The 24,589-nt window shown below is 42.4% G+C and overlaps 1 protein-coding gene across 3 annotated transcripts in view; it reads left to right on the top strand.

The window, feature by feature from the left end:
* Positions 1–747: 747 nt before the first annotated feature.
* The window catches only part of CCDC141 (coiled-coil domain containing 141), a 324,021-nt gene continuing 300,179 nt past the window's right edge, over positions 748–24,589 (top strand). For 2 of the 3 annotated variants that reach the window (XM_029605900.1, XM_029605899.1), the window contains exons 1-2: positions 748–1,047; positions 5,575–5,697. In XM_029605900.1, coding sequence (XP_029461760.1) covers positions 919–1,047; positions 5,575–5,697 — 252 coding nt within the window. In that variant the 5' untranslated portion in view covers positions 748–918. The remainder of the gene's footprint in view (positions 1,048–5,574; positions 5,698–24,589) is intronic. The other variant, XM_029605902.1, reaches the window with a different exon arrangement.

Below are 24,589 nucleotides of genomic sequence, written 5' to 3'. Positions count from 1 at the left end.
CTTTTAGAGATCCCTGGTCCTGCACCATGATTTCAAACTGCATATGGTTTTCCATTGCCAAGTAAAACATTTGAGAGGTTTTCCATCATAAAAACCATATGATTAGTATCCTATGCTACTACTAGTAGAATGAACCTGCTGGATCTAATGTCCTTGTTTGATAGAAAAAAGGAAGATCTCTTAGATTTCAGCAGACTTGGAAGGTATAATATATCTCAGGAGCAGTAGTACTAAAAATTTTTAATGATGAGGTGCATCATATAAATCAAAATCCCTATGCAAAGTTCACATAAAACTTTTTTTTATTAATTTATTATCAAGACTACAAAAAAACTGGAAATATATAAATATTTACAACAATCAAAAACAATCCCCCTGCTTGATACAATATTTTATACTGTTTAGCAAGCGAGCATGGAATATCTTCATGAGTATGTGTTGGATGGAAGGAGGGGTACAAAACATTGTGCATGCTTCAGACGTAAAGGTCAGCAATTGCTTGTTTTAAAATCCTGCAATATTTAATCCTTGGATCTGTCTGCACAATTTCAATGTGGAGAGCAAACTGGGCTATTTTGACAGAAGTATCTTTTTCCGTTTGCTTATCCGGTGTCAGCTGATGTTCACAGAGCTAAAGTCAGGCTTGTGCACTTCAGATAATGGAAGAAAAGAACGGGGAGCTGAGTGCTAGAAAAACTAGGGGTGTGTCAGCTCTCGCTCTTGCTCTGTCTCTCTCGCTCCCTCTGAAGAATGATAAACTCAATGGGCGCGTCTATTTTTACTCTCCTGTTCTTTCCTTTTGGCAGTGTAATCAGTGTTGGCTGAGCTTTTCCCCCTGAATGAATCCCTGTAACTGTTTGATGCCTTTCTGAAATGGTCAGCAGAGACACAAAAATACTTTTGGAGTTGCCTTAATGCATGAAGTTCGGTTCTAAAACCACCATGTCCGGTGAAGGTGTCTCCTCTAGCCAGCTTTCAGCAACCACCACAGTTAGTTCAGTTGCTGTTCAGGCTGGGGATTCCCGAATTGTTGTCTCTATACTTAAGGTAAGCTTTGTGCCACTACTAACAACATCCCTGCTGTGAGTGTGGCTTTGTATTGTTTGCTATTTGGTAGAATTCTTGCTCAAGATGTTTCAAACAACAATGCATTATGCAGTGAACCCATCATCGGACAGCAATGATATAATATGTAATACAAGTGAAAAATGGGACTGTTAGTCTGCATGCAGAGAGCTCTTACTAAATTCAAGCAAATTATCAGATATCTTTCTTATTGTAACAAACTTTATTAAGACAATTCCCAATTATCAGATTTCTTAATGTTGTTTTTATATTTTTGTTACAAATTTTAATTATTTTTAAACTTAGCAATTTTCTTTCCAAAAAACATTATAGACAAAGTATCTATTAATCATGGTTTAAAGAAAAATAAGGGAAATGGTATTTTCTTTTATGTTTGATAGTGTCTTTACTTACTAATTTTCTAAAGACCATCACAGATGCTAACTTATGCACCATATGCAATATCAGATGTAAAAAGGATTACAGTTTGCCAAAACAAAACAATAACATTACAGTCAATGAAGCATATAACAAGAGCAATATATCATGTGCCAAACTTTGCTTTTAAAATATTAGGGGCTGCAGTAACTGTTCTGCTTTATAAAATACATTTATATGAAATGCTTTATACATATTTGAACAGATACATGTTTTTATTCACATATGTTTATGAAAACTTGTGAATGTCATTAAAGCTAATATTACAAGGAACTCAGACAGTCAAGTTCCTTGCTATAAAGATGTTTTACAATAATTAAAAAAAAAACTAGTACAATTTAATACATACTCTCATTTTCCGTTTTACTTTATTATTATTAACTAGCATGCTGCCAACACTTAGAGATGAATAGTAAGGCCTGAAAATTAACACATGAAAGAGTGTCAGCAATCTATAGTTCCAAAGCAAGAAGTCTAATTGTATGGCTTCCAAAATCATGAGCAATATCTTCATTTTAACTGGAATGAGTTATGTATTCTATATTACCTTGAAAGTGCAATGGGAGATATTAATTGTTTCATACTGGCCGAAAACTGGATAGTGTGTGTAAACAAGCATGTTTTTGAACAAAGCACTTGAAATAGATGTGAAAGGTTGGCTCTTACTGGGCCTGTTAAATTATTGTACACAGTACATAAATTCTAGATATACTGAGTTTTTGTAAAGACGATATCTATATTCGGATATCACTATTTTATTTATGCAGGGATTCAGGACTCCTAGAACGCTTTTGTTCCTACATGGAGAATCCCAGGCTATTTTCTTTATACAGTTTTTTGATCATTATTTGCTTTCTTCAAAACACTTACGGTATATGCAGGGCTGGCGCAACCCATTGTGCAAACCTTGCATTTGCACATGGCAGCAGCTCTCAGGGGACGGCAGTCAGAGGGGACCACAGCCAAAATGGAGCGGAGGCTGCAGGGCTGCCCAGCACATTCCATCCTACTGGTGGCCAAAGTATTGAAAAGGCCGGCAGACCACCCACAGCATAGGAGCCACTAAAGGAGGTTTGCCAGCTCAGATTTAATTATCAGATTGAGCAGAGGTAACCCAAACCCCTGCCCAGTCCCATGCATCAACACATAGATATCCCATGCAAGCCGGCAGCAAGAGCTGGAGCAGCATTTGAATGATGTCGTGTCCTGCTGCTGCGGAGCCCATCTCACGAGAAGAGCTGCAAGATCGTTGCGCCTCTTGCGAGACTGGACTCGCAGCAGGAGATGACGTCATTCAAATGCTGTTGCTACTCCTGCTGCCTGCTCGCGTGGGAGATCTAGATGTTGATGCATTGGATCAGGCAGGGGTTTGGGTTACCTCTGCCCAGTCTGATAACTGAATATGAGCTGGCAAGCCTCCTTTGGTGGCTCCTATGCCTCGGGCGGTCTGCCGGCCTTTTCATTACGTCACCTGCTTTGCTGGTCCTGCTTCCTGTCACATGGAGAGGAGGGGGAATCTTGACTGTAATAAGATGCACCAAGGAGTGGGAGGAAGAAGAGCTTGGGGAAGGCTAAGAGGCTGGAAGTGACTGGGTGAGAAAGTGAGGGGAAGGGGGAATAGGGAGCAGGCAGGAAGAAAGTGGGGAGAGCCTAGGAAGGAATGAGAAGAGGGGAGGAAAGACCCTCTAGAGGAAGGGAGAGGGGATGAAAAGTGGGAGACAGAGCAAGATAGTGAGGGGAAAGGGGAGGAAGAGCTGAAATAGTGAGGGAAGGGAATGAGAAGTGAAGGAAAAAGCTGAGGTAGTGAGACTGCGGGTCATCCAGTAGCCCCCCCCCCCCCATCCCATCCACTGGGCCTAAGCAGAGAAGAGGCTGAGGGCTGTAGTGGACCTCATCTTACCAGCAGCCACAGTGGAGTGGAGTCCACCTTGTTATCCTGACCCAATGGAGGCCAAAGGGAAGAGATGGGCCCAAAGCTGCCGGGGGAGCAACTGGAAGAAAAGAAGTTGAAGCCCCTGTGTATGAGAGAGCATGTGTGTGTGTGTTTGTATGTATAAGAGGGAACATGCATGTGTGTGTGTATGAGAAAGGGAGTGCAAGTGTATGTGTGAGACAGAAGGAGCATGCGAGAGAGGTAGTATGAATGTGTGGGAGTGTGTGAGCGAGAAGGAGCATATATATGTGTGAGAGGGAGCATGCGTGTGTGTGTGTATGTGTATGTGTGTGCACGCACACAATTGGGAGAGAAGGGCTGTGTGCATCTGAGGGAGGAAGCACGAGTGTGTGAGCATGAGTATGTATGAGAGAAAGAAAGTGTGTGTGCATACGTGAAAGAGAGGAGAAAGTTTGTGTGCCCTCCCTCACTAATCTACAATCTCAGGGTGACTGGAAATCAAAAGTTCCCAGGTATGAAGAGCGGGATATTTTAATTTTATCCTTATTATTTTTATTTATTGGGTGTTATTTGATTTGTCTATTTGAAATATTTTACTGGTGTTTGAGAAATTTAAAAAACAATTTATATGAGTTTTTAATTATTAGATATTTATTCTTCAGCTCTTGAAAAATCTATTTTTATTATTAATATGGTTTTACTATTATGATTGATGTTTTATATTTGATGACGAATGGTGATGTTTGTTGTTGCACTGTATACAGAGTGTACCTTGTTATAGTTTCCAGTTCAGTTTTTGTCTGCACATTTCTATTTATACTTTATAGTCTTTTTTTATTCTGTGATGAACGTTTTATTTAGTGATAGATTGTCTGTGTTCTGTATGTGTGACCGAGGTGAGGTTGTCTGCTAGCATGTATTTATTTATTTAAAAATATTTCTATACCGTCTTTACAAACAGTGTTTAATCAAAACGGTTTACAAATATCAAATAAAATAAAGATAAAAACTAACTAATAAAACTAAAAAGTAAGGGTTACTTAAAAATAACTTAGTTATAGAAGATATAAAAATTATGTAGTGATGTATAGCAGCTTGGCGTGTTCTGTTTTCCTAATAGGAGGTATATTGGTATTTTAGGAGCTGGTTTATATTTACAGTATTACTTTTTCATTGGTAACATTGTTATTGTTTGAGTGCAGGCAGTTAGCGCTGTTTTAGTATGGAAGATTTACTATATTATAATTGTTTACTCAAGACTTTATGAGGGTCAAGCCCACATTCAAAAGGCATTACAATAGGCCTAATATCATATGGGTATTCTTGCAGTATTTCTGGTTGGCACCACAGCAGTGCATGTAAATATAATATACAGGTTGTTATAAGTGATATTTTTACCTCGGAAGACTAAGTCAGAATGTTCTTTTTAATGTAAAATTTGTTGTTATATATGCATAATTTTTAATTATGCATGCATATGTGGGTGGGCCTTTAAAGTTCACCTATGATATCGAATACTCTTGCACTGACCATAGGTTCCAGAGGAGAGGGGGTAAACGTGGGTAGGGAGGAATGTCAGATTTAAAAGTTTAGATTACTGTATGTCTTATTAAGCACAGATATAACGTGGGAAACTACAGCAACAACTAAGAGCTGAGACCCAGATAAACTTCTCTTTATCAAACACAGTGCAGAAATATCCCAGAACTATGGAAAACAACCACGATTCAGACTGGTAAAAGGAAGGTTGGGTATGACCAGTACTCAAATAGATCACCCGTAGACTCTCAGCTCAGGAAGAGGTGTTGGTGGCTCAGTAAGGGGCATGAGTAGCATTAAACCAGTGCACCACCACGATGCTAAAGAACACCGTATTGCCTAGGATATTGTCTTTTGGAAGAGATGCTAAACCGAAATCCTCTCTACCCTATGGGCACTTAAGACGATATGGTACTTTTGGTCAGAGCAGGGATATTAATCCCTGTGATTCAATTAAATTCTAACTTGTTATACTAGGTTTAGAAAATGCTCTGCCTTATTCTAGGGTATCTTTTGTTTAATAGACTATACAAAGTTTAAATAAAGAGATAAACATCTAATTAAGGAAAATATAGCCCTTAATTTTCAGGAGGTTAGACCTTTAATACCTATTCATTTTGCTCAATTTTATGTTCTAGTGTGGAAACTGGGTGCAACTTCAATTGGCTGAATCAATACCCAACTTACTAGAGATTGGCAGCAGTCAAGATGAAACCAAAAAGCTGCTTCAAGACCACGAACTCCTACTTGGCAAACTTAAGGTAAACTGAGCAATATGAAAACAGAGCAAGGTGTTCTGAAGCAATTCAAGGCATGCAGTAAATATTTCAGTGTAGTTGCAGTCTGTAAAAACCCACTGACCTCATCAGAGTTCTGCTGAGGCAGCGTCTGAACACCTATCTCTTCAGAGGAAGTTGCTTTTTATTTTTCTTGAGTCTGTTTGTTTCAATGAAAGGGCATTGTGTAAAAAACCAGGAGTAAAGATACCACAGCTGAACCAGTCAGATAGTAAAGAAAAATCATAGGGGCCTAGCACTATAATTGCAAGATAGGGAGTCATTTTTTTCTCTGGTCATTGTGAAAGAAAAATATCTTTCCTTCATAAAAATTTACCATAGAAAGTTTTCTCTCTACTAATAAAAGCAGTAGCATTAAAGGTCTGAATTTATTCTGTTGAGTCCTATCAATGTTTACATATCCAAAAGGCTGGGGACTCTAGATCAATGAAACGTCATTGATCTTTCTCAATTACTTTGGTTTCCATTTAAACAAAACTAGTTTATAATAACTCATGAAACTAGTAGATGGCATTTAAACAAAAAAACAAAACAAAACTGAAGAAAGAAAACACTCCCTAGTAAACAGAATATCAGTGAGCCAAACCTGAGACAAAATTAAGGTAGTGGCATTGTTCACACAGACCTTTAGTCCAAAGATCAGCAAGCTCCTGCAGAAGATACACATTTTGCTCTTCATCCTGCCCCTTACTGTTCAGAGTCAGAAAGTAGTGCCTTAAGGATGACCCTAGCCCTAGTTCTGGCCCTGAATGAAGTTTACAGCTGTATATGCTGCCCTCCAAGGCATCACCCCTACATCCAGGAACTAGGATGCGATAGGGTGGCAGACGTACTCTGGGACCAACCCAGGCAGGATAAACTTTTCCAGTGCCTCCATTCAAAGAAACTTGAAGTCCTAAGCAGAGCAGAGAGAAAATCTTAGGCCATCACCCCACCACCACCAAACCTCTGACTGCATTTAGAGGAGAAAAACAACACACACAGATTTCATTTTCAGATCTACTCATATTATTTTCCATTGGAAAAAACTACTCACACAAAACACAGGTGCAAATGTCCCTGGGCACAAAGTACCCGCAATCATTTTAGTAAGGGTGAGCTTTCACTTTAACACTTGGAGCAAAGGCTGTGGGTAAAACGTACTCGCAGACTTTATCCCAATGTGGACATTCCGGGGCCGATGTAATAAGACCCGCGGCCAAACAGGTGCTAGTTATGAGTGTGGGTTTTGATCACTGCGCGTGGCTGAAGCTCCCGCTTCTGCAGGATGTAAAAAAATAAATAAATTATGTAAATGATTTGCATGCAGAAATCCGCACACACACAAAGAAATGCACGAACCTAAGCGCCATAAGGCCCTATGTAATAAGCGGCTGCATCCATGCTGAAAACCCGCACATAAAAACGAGCGAGTGACCGGGTTTCCCTATTAATTGAAAGTATGACCTTGGAAAGTAATTTTAATATTTCCAATATCTGTGCTGCAGAAAACATGGCAAATATTTTTGCATGCTAATTCACACTGGCATATCAGTGAGACGGGTGCTCAGATGGGATGCGAGTTAATTAACAATCTTGCCGCTCTTCTGGCTGTGTATCTGTCGCTCAGGGAAGCGCTTACCTAAACTGGCTGCTCGGAAGCTGAGAAAAGCACCTTGCGATGCTGGCTGCTCGGTCGCCCAGAAAAGTGCCTAGCTAAGCTGGCCACTCGGAAGATGAAATAGGCGCTCAGCTAGGGGCTTATCAGGCCACTCAGGCACCAAGATAGGCCTCCCGAATATCCGCTGACACTTAACTCGTACTCTGACTGTGGCAGTAAAAATCTATACGATTGGGCGCCCAGAAAGGCACCTAGCTTTCCTTGCCGCTCAGGCGCTGAGCTAGGTACTTAATTGGTCACAAATCTATTTGATCGGGCACCCAGAAAAGCACCTAGGGAAGTACCTACCTAAGCTGGCCACTCGAACATCGAGAAAAGCACTTAGTGATGCTGGCCGCTCGTTCACCCAGAAAAGTACCTGGCTAAGCTGGCCACTCGGATGCCAAATTAGGTGCTCAGCTAGGTGGTTTTCAGTATGCTCGGATGCCAGCATAGGCCCCCCCCCCCCCAAGTCGGCACTGACGCTTAACTCGTACCCTGACTGTGGTGGTAAAAAAAAACCTGCATTAAAAAACCTGCACTAGCATTAGCGCGGCTCCCTGCATTGCCTATGATTAGCTAATCGCTTCCTTTGCATGCCGTTAGCATGCATTTGTGCAGGAAAAACCGTTGGTCTGTAAGCACGTTCGTACATGCTTTTTTCCCAGGCACAAAACCTTTATTACGTCCTCGTATAGGGCTTTGCATGGGAAAACGCGCGTACAAATCCGTGGCAGCTTCAGCACACCTTATTACATCGACCCCTCTGAAAATTGCCCCCTAAATGCTGCACTCTGCCCATAAATGATGCTGACCTCTGCTTTAGTCAGTGATTCAAAAAATATTCCCATCCAGTCAACACAGAAAAACAAAATCCTTGGAGTAGATTTTGGTCAGTCAGCATTTCTTACCTGGTAGGAGCCCATGGACCATTAGTTATGCACAAGCTAGCTATACTCTCTCAAGGAACCCTTAGAACTGCTCCGATTTCACATGCCTGAGCCTTGATTTCTTCGACCCTTTTGCTTTATACTGTGCAACAATTCATACAATTGTCTAGAACATTTTCCAAAACAGAAGATGGATATAGCAAGTGGTGTGACTAGTTAAAAGTTAATAATTGGAAATGTCAAAGCCAGAACTGACCATGGCCTCTACTGTAATACCAGCTTTGGTTTTTCATTGGTTTCAAACCATGCCACAGAATGCTTAAAGGGAGAAGGAAACCCTAGTGAATGTCCCCAGTGCTACAGTGGGTGAGGAAACAAAGAGAAATTGGAATGAAGTATGAGCAGATAATGCATGATCTCAAAAGTCAGAGCCATATAACTGAAAGAAGAAAATAAAAAGATATTATAGTTAATGAATTGATATGAACAAATAAATCTGCAGTAACATATGCATACAAGCTATGTTTATAATATATATTCCTATCTCTATCAGAAGTATGTTTTCATATTCCAAGGGTCTGTCTGAATGTTTAACTAATAGACAATGGAAAAAATAAGGGGATCATTGTAGTTGAGTCAAGGGTCATCTCTTCAAAATATATTAGAAATACGCATTCAAGTCATATTTTGCCTTGCGAATGTGCGAGGTGTGGCAATTTCCTATTAGCAAATAGGATCACAGGATGTTTGTAGATTTGTTTATGATGGACCTGGCAGGCTATAAACCTTCTTAAATCTAAAATTGTCTGTTGTCTAAAAGTGAAAGTTGTAAAACTGTTCTAAATATATGCAGTTTTTTCTTTTTATCTTCTGAAAGCTTTAGAGGCTTGTGCTAAGCAGTTTCATGCTCGGCTGTGACCTCTTTACAGGAGCAGATTTAGCATCAGCTAAGCAGAAAATTGCCAAATACAGCAGCACCTGCCCCATGTGTCTTACTGCAGGCAGCAGGTGATAAAGAAATCCACTTTGGAGAATGACAAGACTTTTGTTTCAATAAAAAGCGTTCTTTAAGTCTGCTATTCCCTTTTGGTAAAGGGGCGGTCCTTTCAGTAATTATATTTTAATGCAGAGCAGGAAGTAACAGTATAAAAGAGAATTTAGTCCCATTGAGTCTAATACTGCAGTAATATATTTTTCAGAACTAATTTGAGTATTTGATGAGCATGACAATATGAGAAAATCTGAGTTCCATTTATACATGGGAGGGGCCTGTGGTGATGTCATTAACTGTTTTGGGACTGTTCGTTTTTGCTTCAGGGCCTTGTAGTTGATGAGATATTATTGTATTTGTATCTAAATACTGTAAATTGTTCCTGAACCATTTTCTCTTACATTTTATGTTTCTATCTTTTTTTAATTGATTTTCTATGACAAACTATATGAGAATTCTATAATTTTCTACTGTTGCTACATCTCCAGATAGAAATCTGGGTGTTAGTATTACTTCTTTCCTCTATTCACCTGCCATTTTTTTTATCATACATTTTAAGGGCTGTATGGCTGTTCAAGGGCCTATTTAAATATACAGACCCAGATCATCAAGTTCCTTTGCTTGAAATGTTGTGGTTCATTGTGTGGATATGTTTGTGAATTATGCCTTCAGTTGTGAGATGTTTTGAAATTTCTAGACAAGGGCAAATCATGTAACTAGTTCAGAGTTTTGTTAGTGATTGTACTTAACGGGAAGTTTGATCTCAGATTTCCATTGGCTCTTTTGGTGTTGCCCATGCTCATAAAAGCTAATATAGAGATCAATGTTCAGGAGGCTGGTGACAATTTTTACAGGACCAAAAAGTAACCGACTAAGTCTAAATATCCAGCGATATGCAGGTAGAACAGAAGGTGGCTAAATCATATATGGCTATCTGAATACAGGTGTGACTAGTTACCTACCAACATCACTCTTTTGCCATTTATGTGAGATAACAGTCTAAACAGCAATATTGACATACAGCTGATTATCTTTGCTATCCAGCTGGTTACCAGTATAACCGTTTAGCCAGTTATCTCACATAAAAGGCTATATTTCACTATAACCACATAAATACAACTTATCTGCTGCTTTTCTAAACTCTGCGCATCTCAAGCTCTGCGGGTAAGCGTGCCTTCTATCTGCCCTGAAAACATTCCACAAAATTGCGCTCCCCAACCGACATCCTAATTTCTTGGCTGAGGAAAAAGTCTTTTTGGCCAGGCTGGTCCTTCAGCAGGAAGACAACCTGTATCCCCCTGGCAGTAGCAGGGAGGACATCAAGACAAGGCAGTTCCATAAGTGAGCATGCAGTTTGTCCAGGGGTACTTGGGTGGAAGGCTGGGTGGCAGCTGTACACAAGGAGCAGCACAGGGCTTCTTAAACTGTGACTCCTCTCCCCAAAGGGGGTTGCTCCACTAGCAACTGCGGTTGGGAGTGTCATCCATGGCAGTAGCAGTAATTTTACCAGAAAGGCACCATGGGCTTTGAGAAGCACTGCATGTTCACTGCCCTGACCCTTATATGAGTGTCAGTCATGACAGGAAGAATGTGTGGGAGGGGAGAGAGAGCTGAGCATCACCAGTCTGTATGGATGTTGCCACAGATCCCCCATTGTCTTGCACTTGACACTGCATCCACATGCAGACCTAGTGCTTGATAGGCAGTCAGGTGAGGGCTCAAAGTGAGACCAAGGAGCAATGCAACTGTTCTTCATGTTCCATTGGATATTTCCATTGCTCTACCCTTCTGAAGTGCTGATGGCCTGTGAGCTAGTGTTGATGCTGGCTCTGCTGAAGGGAGGGTACTTAAAGGAAGGGTTAAGGGTGAGGTCTTGCATCCTGTGGTGTTTCAGAAGAGGCCTCAGCTGGAGTCATTAGAGGTGAAAAGGTTACATGGGGGGGTTTCTACTGTCTCAAGTTTCTTAATGTTTCATACAACATTGTGTTTATAACAGGGAAACATACACTGAGTGAGAGCTCAAGGCTTTAAAGGCCACATTTAGGCTGATGAGGAGGAAGGAGTCAGGCCTCCTGCAGCAGGTCTGCTGCCAACTCTAGCCTCCAGAGTGTAGTGGTAATCTGTTAGAGTGGGCCTGTTTATATTTTCCTAAAAAGAGCTATATTAGGTGAGTATACTTGAAAAAGTTCCATACATGCCTTTTGTATACTAGCACTTTTGGTCACAAATATCTGAGTGCATTTTCCAATAGAAGAAATACATGGCATAAACTCTGAGTAAACACTTACTAAAGTCTGTATTTACAAATTCTTTAGTAGACAAAGAACAAATGGCTAGAGGCAAGGAAATACAGAAACCAATTCACTAGCTGGAAGTATAAGATTACAGGTAACAGTAGGCCACATGAAACTGAAAGTCTAATTATCATAGACACACAAAAGTCATTCCAACATAACAATAACCACTTCAATTGCCTGGAGAGAAGCAATATGTCCAGTCCAGAGAAACATCTCCTTTGGTTTCAGCTGGCTTGCCATCTTTTGCTACCTGTATCTTCCCCTTGTCACAGTAGGTATGTAAAGTATAGATAGTAGCACCTTTTGAATGAGGAATTGAATTGTTTAACTTTTCAGTTATTACTGGTGGGACTATTTTTTGCATGTTGCACAGTGAACACATGCACTGTTGTTAACAGCTATCAAGTTCTCCGAATTAGTGCTACCCCAGGGCAATGTATAGTTATAATGTAGACCTGCCAGGCAAACCAAACTGAATCAGTCAGATGCCATCTGCATGCTACAAGCTGATTATAAAGTCCCATACACTTTTGCAAAGCATGAACTGATGCACGTCCACTTAGCTATCAGTCAGTGGTTTTCTAATTGCAAGTTCATGATAGGCACATAGAGCCTCCAGAGTACTGAAAGCTAAAGGACAATATTTCTAGTGCTTCATTGTCTACACCCACAAATGACAGAGCCTCTGCTCTAGGGTATACAACCTCCATTGTGTATGGAAGCATTATTTTGAATTTCTGCTGTAGCCCCTGCCGCCACTGAAAAACAGGCACAGGAGCTCACTGGGAGGTCCATGAGCCAAGGCAATACCCACGCCTCCTGAGTGTCTCGTGCTGGAAAGAGGGGAGGGGAGGGCAACATCTCTTTTTCATGGTCCTTAGGGATTTTTTTTTTCTTTTGTCTAGGGCTCTTCTGCACACCAGTCCAGTTACAGTCAGTCAGATCACCACACTGACTCCAAAGCTGTTCAATAATAAGTCTTTCCTGGTCTCTGATGTCAGGAACAAAATCAAAGCAGCACACTGAATGTCAAATGCACCAAACAGATCATCTAATGAAAGTGCAAAGTGCAAAATGTAAACTCAGTCTCAGTAACAAAATACTGCACACCCTGGGCAGGTATGTTCTCTAGGGAAGGAATGCTCCTCTCTGGGATTTCCCCTGGCCCCTGTTTTGGATGTAGTCTCCTTCCTTCTCTCTCACTGTTTCTCCTCTAGACGAGTCCCTGGCTGATTCCTTTTTTCAGTCAGGACCTTTCTCAGCTGTGTAGCTTTCTCTCTGAACAACCAAGGACAATCCTCTTTTTTTTTTTTTCTCCAAACCTCTGAAGCCCTCTTTTGGACATATGAGGAATATGGACTTAAACCTCTCTACCTTAAGATTACTTTTTATCCTTACACAACCTCTCAGGGATTCACTTTCCTGAATCCCAAGAATCCTTCCTTCCTGGTGTAGCCCCTGGGCGGGACGGATCCTTTCACTGGCATCCGGGGGCACATAGACAGGAGAGATGGACCCTTTCTGCACACAGTTCTCTCAGTCTTTCCAGAGATTGCAATGACACATTCTGAGGTCCAGGGCTCCCTGTGGGGGGAACGATAGTTCCAGGGCCCTTTTGCAGTAGTCCCAATGCAAGCCCCTTTCCCGTCCTTGTAAGCAGCACTAACAATGATCACAGTCTTATATCCAAGAAGCACACTGAGAAGAAATGTGGTTTCCAGCTTCTTTTACTATTAGTTGACTGAAGAATATTTATAGCTCCCAATTCAGCAGTCAAATAAAGTCAATAAATAGGACAGCATGAAAGACTAATAAACTTGTGACTTCACTCTTCTTGCAAAGTCTCACGAAGCAGACTTCTTAGCACTTGATCTCTTTCTTTTCCCAGTTACTCAGATTACTCCGCTTTGAGATTGGAAAAAGAGTACTTGACTATCTCCAATATTTTTTTCACTGTTCTCTCCCCACTGTAGAGTGGTTAGAATAAAGTCCCAATATTGTGTCAGAAAATTAAGTCCCCCTTCTCATATCTTTCCTGATCTCTTCTGCAATACTTTGGCTCTCCTTGGTAGCAGATGGGCACTCCCCTTTCACGTACCTCCCCTTGAGTCAGCAACATACACAGTTCTCAATACCTTCAGATGTTTCTCTTCTTGCCATTGGCAGGGATCCTTTCCTCACAGATGAATTCCTCCACACTTCAGTATGAAAGACACTTCTCTCCCAATGGATTGGTAACTGAGTCCCCAGTACCAAGCGCACACAGCCCCCAAAACAGAAATTGTAAGTAACCCCAAAAGGGGAAAAACAAAATAGAGACAGGCAAGGTGGAAAAACTTTTTTGCCTCAAACTGAGGAGAAAGTCTCTTAATTAGGATACTTAAAGTTGAAAATCCTCTGCATCGAGTCACCGGCCAGATCCATCCTTTGAAGGAGTGATAGAGGTCTACCAGAGAATCTTCCCTCACACTTGATCTAACTTTACACAAGGATGCCCCAATCCACTGTGAAGGGGTACCAAGGCTCTCCCAAGGAAAAGTCTCCAAAATTAGGATTCCCAAAGCAAAATAATACGAAACTGGGTCACTCTGGCAGGTAGACCTTCAAGGGAAAATACAGACTCCCTCCCTTCAATAATTAAGAAAAGATAGTGGCAGGAGACAGAGAGCTCCTGTCTTCTTGAAAGGCTAACTAAATGTCCACTAGGATTGATGGTGCTTGAGGATGATGAACAGCTAGAACACACCATCTATAGCTCCCACCCGAGGGAGGAAAAATCCAATCCTCTTGCCCTGTTCTGTTGTAAACCTCCCCAGAAAAATAGTACACTCCTTCTGGTAAGGAAACCAAAGGTTCCTTGCACTGGGAACTCTGACCTTGGGCCCTAGCCACATTCCTAGGACAGGAACACTTCTTCTTGGTACCCCTCTGTTGAGAAAGGACCTAATCCTGGTCCCTTTCTCTATGGAGGGAAAGTCTCCACACTAGCACCACTCTGTGAAGAGATGGTGTCCTCAGACTGCGAGCTACAAACTGATTTTTCAAGACCCCCCAACACTCACCGGGCACAGATGTTTTGTTAAACCTAAGACACTTCCCAGTAAGGACTGTCAAACCTCTCCAAACATGCCGATTCTATTCTGGCATCACTCACAGAGCAGATGTTTGTTGAGACCACTGACTATAAAGGGGCAACTACTCTAGTAAGGGACAAATTTGGGGATCCCCTTACATTGCATTGAATGTCTTCTTTCTCTTGTGCTTTCCCTCATTCAGCTACATCTTTGTCAGTGGCAGGAACATCCGCACAGGAGGGAAAAGCAGAAAAGGTGCTAGAGGAGGTGTTAGGATCCCCGGCTGCGTGAGACCACGACCGGGTCCCCTCACCTGGGCAGGCAGGAGGCCCATTCCTGCTTCCCCCATCACCACCTCCCGCTGCTGATGCCAACTGCCGCGGTAGCGGCCTGCTCATGCGGCGCCTCCACATACCACTGATGCCAAGCTTCACGCCAGACTCCCTAGACCCTCGCCTCTGCAGCAAATTTAAAGGGCTAGTGGTGGGAAAGTTCCCCGCAGCCAGTGAAGATGACGTCAGGCAGCAGGGTGGGTATATATACCCTGCCCTGCTACCACCACTTCACCTCAGCAACGGGTCCTGCTCATTCTTGAGTGCAAGTTGACTGCATTCTTGATCCCTGCCTTGTTTCCAGCATTCCTGCCTTGCTTTCTACTCCTGGCTCCAGCGTTCCTGTTCCTTGTCTCCAGTCCCTGCCTTGCTCCTCGTCCCTATGGATCGACCTTCTGGTTCTAACCCTCCTTCGCCTGACTCTGCTTGACCTCCGCCTGCCTTGACTCTTGCCTGGTATCTCGACTCTGCTTGATCGCTGCCTGCCCTAACCTTCTGCCTAGCCTCTCGACTCCGCTTGTTCGCTACCTGACCCAACCTCCGGCCCATCCCTACTTCCACTTGTCCATTGCCTGCCTCGACCCTTGGCCCGTCCCACATTGCTTCAGCTTCGTCTTCCAGATCCATGCCTTGAGAGACCTGTGCCTAAGTCCTGCAGGCCCCGGTACCCAAGGGTTCAACCTGCAGAGAACGAGGGCTGGTATAGGTGAAGGTCCAGTTGGGTCTTCTTATCCTGTCCTGCCTCCCAATGACAAGTACCAACAGGGGCCCTCTCCTGGTGGTAGTGACAACCTCATATCAGCTCAAGGGTCCATCTTTCCAACAGAAGGAAGTATATTCCGAGGAGTAAAATGAGAGCTCCAAGGAGAAGGAAACAATGCAGGGAAGGTGAGATGAGGATATGGCGCCTAGTACCCCTCTGTACCCCTGCCAACTTCTGTGGCTCAGACAGGCCATGCGATCCAGTCATAATCTGCACTCCAGCCAGACCCTGCAGCCTAGATGTATCCTCAGCCCCCAGCCAGGCCCTCCACTCTAGATAAGCTCTGCATAAGAACATAAGAAATTGCCATGCTGGGTCAGACCAAGGGTCCATCAAGCCCAGCATCCTGTTTCCAACAGAGGCCAAAACCAGGCCACAAGAACCTGGCAATTACCCAACACTAAGAAGAACCCATGCTACTGATGCAATTAATAGCAGTGGCTATTCCCTAAGTATAATTGATTAATAGCCATTAATGGACTTCTCCTCCAAGAACTTATCCAAACCTTTTTTGAACCCAGCTACACTAACTGCACTAACCACATCCTCTGGCAACAAATTCCAGAGCTTTATTGTGCGTTGAGTGAAAAATAACTTTCTCCGATTAGTCTTAAATGTGTTACTTGCTAGCTTCATGGAATGCCCCCTAGTCCTTCTATTATTCGAAAGTGTAAATAACCGATTCACATCTACTCGTTCAACATCTCTCATGATCTTAAAGATCTCTATCATATCTCCCCTCAGCCATCTCTTCTCCAAGCTGAACAGCCCTAACCTCTTCAGCCTTTCCTCATAGGGGAGCTGTTCCATCCCCTTTATCATTTTGGTTGCCCTTCTCTGTACCTTCTCCATCGCAACTATATCTTTTTTGAGATGCGGCGACCAGAATTGTACACAGTATTCAAGGTGCGGTCTCATCTATTAGGCTGCTAAATTTTCAAGATCTACAAGGCCTCAGAGCGACAACTATCACCCTGGTGAAGCAGGGTGGAGGCCATGAAGACCTTAAACACTGCCCTCACCAGGGAGGTAATGGCCTTGAGGAAACAGCTCAGCACATAGGAAGCTCCTTAGAGCAGCTGTTTGCCTGAGGCTATGGGATTTCTGCCCCCTTAATAGCGGGGGGGGGGGGGGGGGGAAATCAAGAACCCATATCTTTGGTTTGTAGTATATAGTTTATTTTTTGTCATTTGTATATTTTATATTTTTTTACAAATAAAAATGTTTCTATTTTATTCTCAATATGCCCACTCTTTGCTTGGCGCAGTTAACATCACATCACATACACGTACATCTTTACTTATTGCATAACACAATCGTGGTCCCTGTTCTAGTGGTTGGGTCTGGAAAGCAGGGGGTGCACAGGTTCTGAGAACCCACCCTTCTCTTTCTATCCCACAGACCCAGAGTGTCTGGTTCTTTCCAACAGTGATAAGAAATACTCCTCCAAGACCCAAGGTGTGGGAGTGAATCTATCATTCACAATAGGTGGGAGGGTCATAGGTGCCACAGAATACTCTGGACACTGGGTAGGGTGTCCAGACAAAAGTTGTGTACCAGCAAGACAATTGCTCCCTTCCTGTTCAAGGCAGGATCCAAACCAGGGGACTTAGCACACCAAGAAAAGGAAGAAAATCAACCTCAGAAAAAAAACCAGCTGCTTCTCAGATTGCTAACACAAAATGCCACGCCTAGCTATGGTGCAATCTGCTTTTATTCCATCAGAAGGATAGCCATTCCAGCAACCTCTGTGGAGGGGCTGTTCTGAAAATGGCGCACCCTTCCTCTACTACCTAACTCCTACTCCTAGTCCAAGGTTTTGGTAACTAGGGCTATGTAGTGGTGATCCCAAAGGGTCCCCATACAAACAGCTTTTCAAAAACATTGAGTGCATTGCACTCCATGAGAGCAGTTGTGTGAGGAGAAAGATAAAGATAGACAGCAGAGAGATCCAAAGCTGAAGTAACCAACATTCCTAGGAAGGTGGGACGATGCATCATGAGGAACCTTTAAACAGATTGCACTCGTTAACAATTGATGCTCACTCTACTTGCAGGACTTTTGAAAACCTTGATATCATCTCTGCTGCAGGAAATGTAGTCTTCATGTATGTTAAATGGTCACCAAGGCCAGGGCACTCCTATTGCACTTGGGATGATGTCATGTCCTGTAGAGGACGTGGCTAGGGCTTTGGGACCAGTTGTCCAACAAAGAACAGAAAGCAGTGAAAGAGGTGAGGGTATAGCTAGGATAGGCTTTATAATGTTGAGACTAGGCGTGTAGCACTGCTACGAAAATACAAAGCTCATGAAAACAAGTAGAGCAACATAGGCAGACAAATCTTGTGATGAAAAGCCAAAAGAATGTGAGATTAACCAATAACAATGCTATATTTTCATCCCTGATATTGCATCTCTGTATTTCTGTCCATTTGAGGACAAGGCATAAGGACATCTTTAAGGGTAGTACTTGCAAAGTGCTATAGGGCATCATTGAGGGTGCTTCTCATGCAGCACACTATTTCTAGCCTACAATTACTCACATACAGTTTTAGACAATGTCTTAAAAGGCTCAATGCACACTCCTTTCTTTTTTTTTTTGTTATGTTCCTCAGTCACACAGCCAAGATTCAGCACATACTACCACCCCAGAGATACAGTACATCTACAAAGCAAAAAAAAAACCCCAACATAGCATGTAAAGATTACAACCTTTTGATAATATCACCCAAGCAATTTATGTATATAAAATTATTTGACTTCTGTGGGTCAAACATTCTAAAGTGACCATGTACAACTTAACTTGCAAAGATTTTCATGTATTAGTAGCACCTCACAGTACAACAAAGCAGATTCACCAGGCTCTGCAACACGCACACATTATGTGTTCTGCAGAGTTCAGAATGAGACTGTAGATTTTGTACATTGTGGAGGCAGCATACTCACTCGATGGCAAGGAAGCATGTGACTGTAAAGCACATACAATTCACTTCCTTTAGGAGCCAAAACCCCTGTGTTCAGGCCAGAGGTGCTATTCACATTCTATTTCTAATGTCTAAGATGCAGCAATATATGAACAGCAGAGGGCTAGCAGTCAGCAGGCACAGGCTTCAACGTCTGGGCTTTCCCACAGGTCCAGCCCATGGGGCCTTTGATAACTGTTTTGGAGAAAGCAAGGTTAAAAATGGTAACATGCTCTGGAGCTACTCTAGGACCAGCTAAGCCAGGGCCAGATGGTCTGCAGTCATGTGATAATCCCAAAGAATGCACAAAGCACTATGAAGTGCAGTTACAAGCACGGAAAGGTCAGGAGGATTGGTGCAGGAAAAGGCATAAAAAACTACTTGGCCTTGTAATCTAACAGCCTACATTGATTCAGCTAGCTGAAATATCCAAGCACAACGCTGCACTTGCCCTCAGTTGAATATGTACATGTCTTTGTTTAACTTACCATGGGAAGAAGGAGCTGCTAACATCTGCAGGGTTTGAGTAAAGAACCAGACACATCATGCCAATAAAGAGTGTAACACAGATTGCATGAGAAGCCCTTCCGAATGTGTCTCACCTCCTGGAAGACAGTGGTTCACAAATGTATTGGCCATTTCAGTAAAGCCCTAGCAATTTTTTTGCTGCATGAGGTAGGCTTGTGGCATTTCGGATAAACTTCTAATGCTAGCCTCCTTATATCAGAAACCTTTCTTTGCTCTTCTTGAGGTGAATAAAAAAAGTTTCTAAGCTGATTGTCTCTGTTAACCTACCTGATTCATGAATGTGCATAAGTCTTTCCAAGATAGAAGCCTGCTGCTTTCATGCTGCCTATCGATGCAGAGTGCTCCAGAACCAGGCCAGAAGAAAGAGGCTAACCAACACCAATCTCCCTTCCAAAGGGTGGCCTCACACCCCTGCAGCAGCAAGGCCAGGCATCCCTTGATGATGGGGCCATTAGTGGGGTCACAGAGTAAACATCACATATCCTGCCAGACACAGTGTAACTAATGTTCTGGTCTTTGTTGCTGCTTCATCTAGACTTCTTGACCCTTTAGATGAGTTGCCATGGATTACACACTAAGGCCAGTAGGTGCATGTACTGTGTCTAGGTTCCTTAAGGCTTTGTTATCAGGCCTTCCATGTGGCTTATGTGATGATTATAATGCCATTATTGTTCCCCACCTTCTACTACTATTGTAACCTCCACCATGTTCACTGGGAGGAGGCTGTTTTATGCCCTTCCTAGCTACAAATATTTTCAAATGCTACAACATATAACTCAGCTCACTCAGATAAACAAAGGATTTGTGCATTTACATGGAAATATGTGATTGTTGGTATAAACGTGGAAGCTTTTATGTCTCTAGCAAGGTACTCATTTGCTGCAGGAAGAATTTTGGCCAAATTCTGGGTGGGGACTTGTATCACTTGGAGCACTGGTATTTGATGTGCAGGTATGAATGCATCACCAATAAGACCTGAGTGACCCTTTAGTTAGTGAATGGAATACAGGTTAGTGTGAGGGGGGGCACCATTCAAATTCAGCCCATTCCTTTGAGGGGTCTGGAATGGCCGGCCCCCTGACAATCTGTTTAGCAGCTCTCTAGAGAGAGCTCGGGAGGCAGTCCCTGAGAGTTAGGCAGTAGAGAGGAGTTTAGATTTTGTTGTTTTCTCATGCCCAGTCAGAAGAGCCAGGCACACCCTGCTTGGTGGTCCTGACCAGGATCGGGAGGGGTATCCTTTTCTAGTCCATTTACTGATTGGGATTTTCCCTCTGGGTTGTTTTTGGGTTTTTTTTGCAATTTTTGTGGTAGGAGCCTTGTGAGACATCTGGACCTTCTTGGGGAACTCTGTGTCTGGGATGCCCAGGGATAGGGAAGACCTGCCCCTGAAGTGGTGATGACCCTCTGCAAGGAGTAACTCTGGTGTTAATATCAGTTTTTGGATAAAAAGAAATTATTTTGTTGGAAGATCCAGGAGGAAGTTTTGTCTGCCCTTCTTTCCTGTCTGAAGCAAGAGAGTTGCTAGTTTCAGGGTGATCCTTCCCATAAGGGATCCAGAGGGAAGATCTATAGGGAGTGTGTAAGGTCAAGGAGATCCAGAAGATCTGCTAACCATGAATAAAGTGAAGCAATGTCACCGGAGACACCCATTTGGTGTTTCACCACCCTTGGGAAAGAGAGAGATTTACTCTCTCTGCCGCAGACTATAACATTTTTATTAACTTGGAAGGTGTTCTGACTATCCTAAAAGACCCTGCCCATCTGTAAGCTCCACTGTACTTAATCCAAGAAAGTGGGTGTTTCCTTAGCCCTGATATAAATGAGTCCTGCAAAGATAGAGGGAAGAGACTGTAAGAAATTGAGAAGAGGATTCTGAGGTGCTGCAGTTTGAGTTTTGTGCCTTGCATCTCCAGTGTTAAACAGTAAAGACTTTAATTTTGGATACTAAACCAGTGACTCCAGATAATTTATTTTGCAGTCACAGTAAGGACAAGTATCCTCCCCAAGTGAACTCCAGGAACAAATGAGGAATGTGTTAGAAGGTCACCTCTGTCACACTGGGCTATGGACGTGTATCTTCCCCACCACCTGCAAAGGATCCGGCCCTGGGAGTAAGAGGGAATGTGAAAGAGCCAGCCGGTGGGAGGTTCCAGCCCCAAAGAGAAACAGATTCTTTTATGGACCCACCCATGCAGGACAGGCACACTGGGGAGGGGTTACACATTGAAGACAGTGCAACTGGTGTCATAAAACCTGCTTAAAGGATGCTTGGATATCAGTACTGGCTTATAATATCTCTCTAGGCACTGGGGTTATTGAGGCATCTGCCCAAAGTTGTTCTACTGTAGTCCTAAAACCTCAAAGTGAAGTTTTAAAAACTGCTGTGTACTGGAAATAACTGAAGGAGCTCTGTTGTTGCTGCAGGGTTGCCCCTGAAGTCACTCTGGTTTTTTTTTAGTATTATAGACCTCAGGCTAAGACAGAGAGAGAATTTCCCAGACAGCATATTTTTCCAAGTACATGTAGAGCTGACTTGTACAGTATTAGCATAGTTTGTATTTTAAAAGAAGCTTTCCAGAAAGCAATTAGGTGATATTGACAGTCAAGTGACTTCCTGTCACTTAACATGTATTGCAGGCGTTTCTATGAAACCAGGAGTTGGATGCTGTGATTTCTAAAGCAAACATCTTTTTCTTCAAGCTTTGCAGGCAACTCCTTTGTCAACATTTCTTGGATTTCTTTGTACAGGATGTACTTGTGCCGTAGATGTATCGCTCTATGCACACGTTAGAGTATGGATGTACGTTTTTTTGTGCATACAACTTCATTTCCAGTGCAGCAAGGAGTTTAAATTCATACAAAGGTGCACACCTTGTGAGTAAAACTGTGTGAAAAATTAGGACTCCTCCATTCAAATCCCTTGTTAATCAAGGTATTAGTTATTACTGCCCAATCAGAGAGATGCTTAGGGTTAACTCGCGCCTTTTTAGCACTGGGAATTTAACTCCTGGACAGAGGCGTAGTAAACATTCTGAGGCTAGAGTTAGTCCATGGGGTTGAACCTGGAATTCACGCTATGGGGGTCCAACACTTGCATTTATGTGCAGAAAATGGGGTTGATGCAGACTCTTCACAGCATGATTTATGCAATAATAGTTGTTCTCACAACATGAGCTAGGAGCACAACTCATTATAATTTTGGTATATGCCCCTAGATCATGTTTTTGTGCATACCTCATGATTTATGCATGCAAAATGTGTTCATAAACCATATTTTGTGCAAATAAATGATGCTTTATGTGCAGAAGACACCATTCCTCAGTACGAAATATGTTTTCTGTGCAGAAAATGTCTTATGCGAATAAATCATATTTTATGCATGCTAAGCATGTCTTCTGCACACATTTTCAGGTTAGTATGTTTTGTTTTGTTTTTTTTAACTTCCAATGTATTAACATACCATTAGCTTACTGTATTTGGATTTAAATTATTTTTTAGCATGCACGTTAAGAAACTGTGTGCTAAATTTTAACACATAGTTTTAACTCACAAATTATTACGTTCGCCCTTCTATAAGGTAACAAAGATTTTGATTGATTTAAACTATTCGCAAGGATTCCCTCAATCAAAGAAATCTAAATATACAATGGTCTATCTATATTGATCTGTATTTTATCTGAGTAATATTTTTCTTATATCAGATGAAGTGACCTGTGCAATAAAACTTGCACTAACATTTTCTTAAACTGCTATCTGGTAAAAATATTATGTGTACATAAAAAACACCATTTAACATGCTATACAACTATATTTAGTGATGCATGTTAAATTGTAAACCTAATGCAGTCAAGGTAATAGTATGCTTGGAAATTTTTAAAAATCTGATGTGCACACTAGTTACTGGCTGAAATCCTCTGCGTGAACCAACCTGACATGAAAGAGCTAGTTAGTATGAGGGAGTCTCACCTGCCTCAAGACTAAAAGAGCAAAGGGCCTCTGAGCCCTGATACTTCCTCCCAGTCCCCCACCCCTAGACCAAAAGTGTAAGGGGCCATATGCTCCCTGCCCCTGGAGCAAATGTCAGGAGCAACTAAGGCCCTTTCCGCCCCCACCCCCCCAGATTAAAAACCAGAGAGCATGTGGCATAGTTCCAAAAGAACTAAGTTTGAGCCATTTTTTAAAATGCCAACTGTGGGGCAAAAAGGTGAATGGCTCTCTTTTGCCTCCATCTCCTCATTCTCTAGCTCCGATAATGTAAGATTTGGAGGGGGGGAACGATCTTTGGGGAGAAACGGCATAGGGGAATGTTAGGCTTTGGCAGGCCATGACCTTTGCACCAAGGAATGGGAATTGGTCCTCAGCGGCCCCTGTCTTTTGGCCCATGGGGTGTTTAGAGGTGTGTGTTGGGGGGGGGGGGGGGGGGGAGTTTGGGCCGAAGTGCTCCCTCCCAGAATTTGTTGCAAGGAAAGAGGAGATCAGGCCTCTGTAACCCACTGATTTTTTTGGCAAGGTGAGAGGGTGTTTTTTAAGGTACTGTGGCTTTTTCACATTGTGTGCAGGAGGGAGGATGGGGAAAAGAATCCCCTATTGAAACCGGCTCACAGTCAAAGTGCTGGTTATTACGGGGGACAAGAAGGCTTTCTGTGCATGGCAAACTTTTTACAACTAGTCCAAGGCAGATTTTAATGGTTGCCTTTTACGAAGCTCATGGAAAATAGTAGCTGCTTCTAGCATGCCATGCTATTTCCTGTGGGTCTAGTAAGGCCCAATTTGCATATCATGCTCCCTGATATTCATAGGGGTACGACCCTTACACATTAAGATACTGAGAGACCATCTTTATACAGCTCTCCATTTTCAGCATGCAGAAAAGACATTTGTATATTACACTTTATTATATATGCCCCCAAAACTGACCTGATCCATATATAGTGCTACTAATAAATGAAGCACTGCAAACATTTTCCTTTTGTATTCTTTTTAAACACATGTAAGAAAATAAATTTGAACAGGTAGTGGGATAGGGGGCTAGAATTAAGGTTGAATATACTGTGTATATATTTATATCTGTTTGGCACTAGGCCTGGGCGCATAGGAAACAGATGTGCCTTGGTCTCGCTTTCAGCATCTGTATACTTGGGGAAATTGGGGAGAGGGGAGGGGGTGGGCACAAGCTGGAAGGTATAGGGGGTGGGGGAGAAAATGAAAATGTCTAAGACTACTTTGATGTGAAAATGTTGGATGTATGCTGTTTCAGCTTGTTCAGTATTATTTGGTCGTCTGTGCTTTATTCCTTAATAAATAAGTTTTACCATATATTTGAGCAGGATGTTCTGTGACATATCACATATCAGGCTTTCTCAAGATCACTGTTATCTTC

Source organism: Rhinatrema bivittatum, chromosome 6 (genome assembly GCF_901001135.1).
Source record: "Rhinatrema bivittatum chromosome 6, aRhiBiv1.1, whole genome shotgun sequence".
NCBI classification, from domain to species: domain Eukaryota; kingdom Metazoa; phylum Chordata; class Amphibia; order Gymnophiona; family Rhinatrematidae; genus Rhinatrema; species Rhinatrema bivittatum.
The sequence above is the reverse complement of the archived record's forward strand: the minus strand, read 5'-3'. Positions and strand labels throughout refer to the sequence as shown.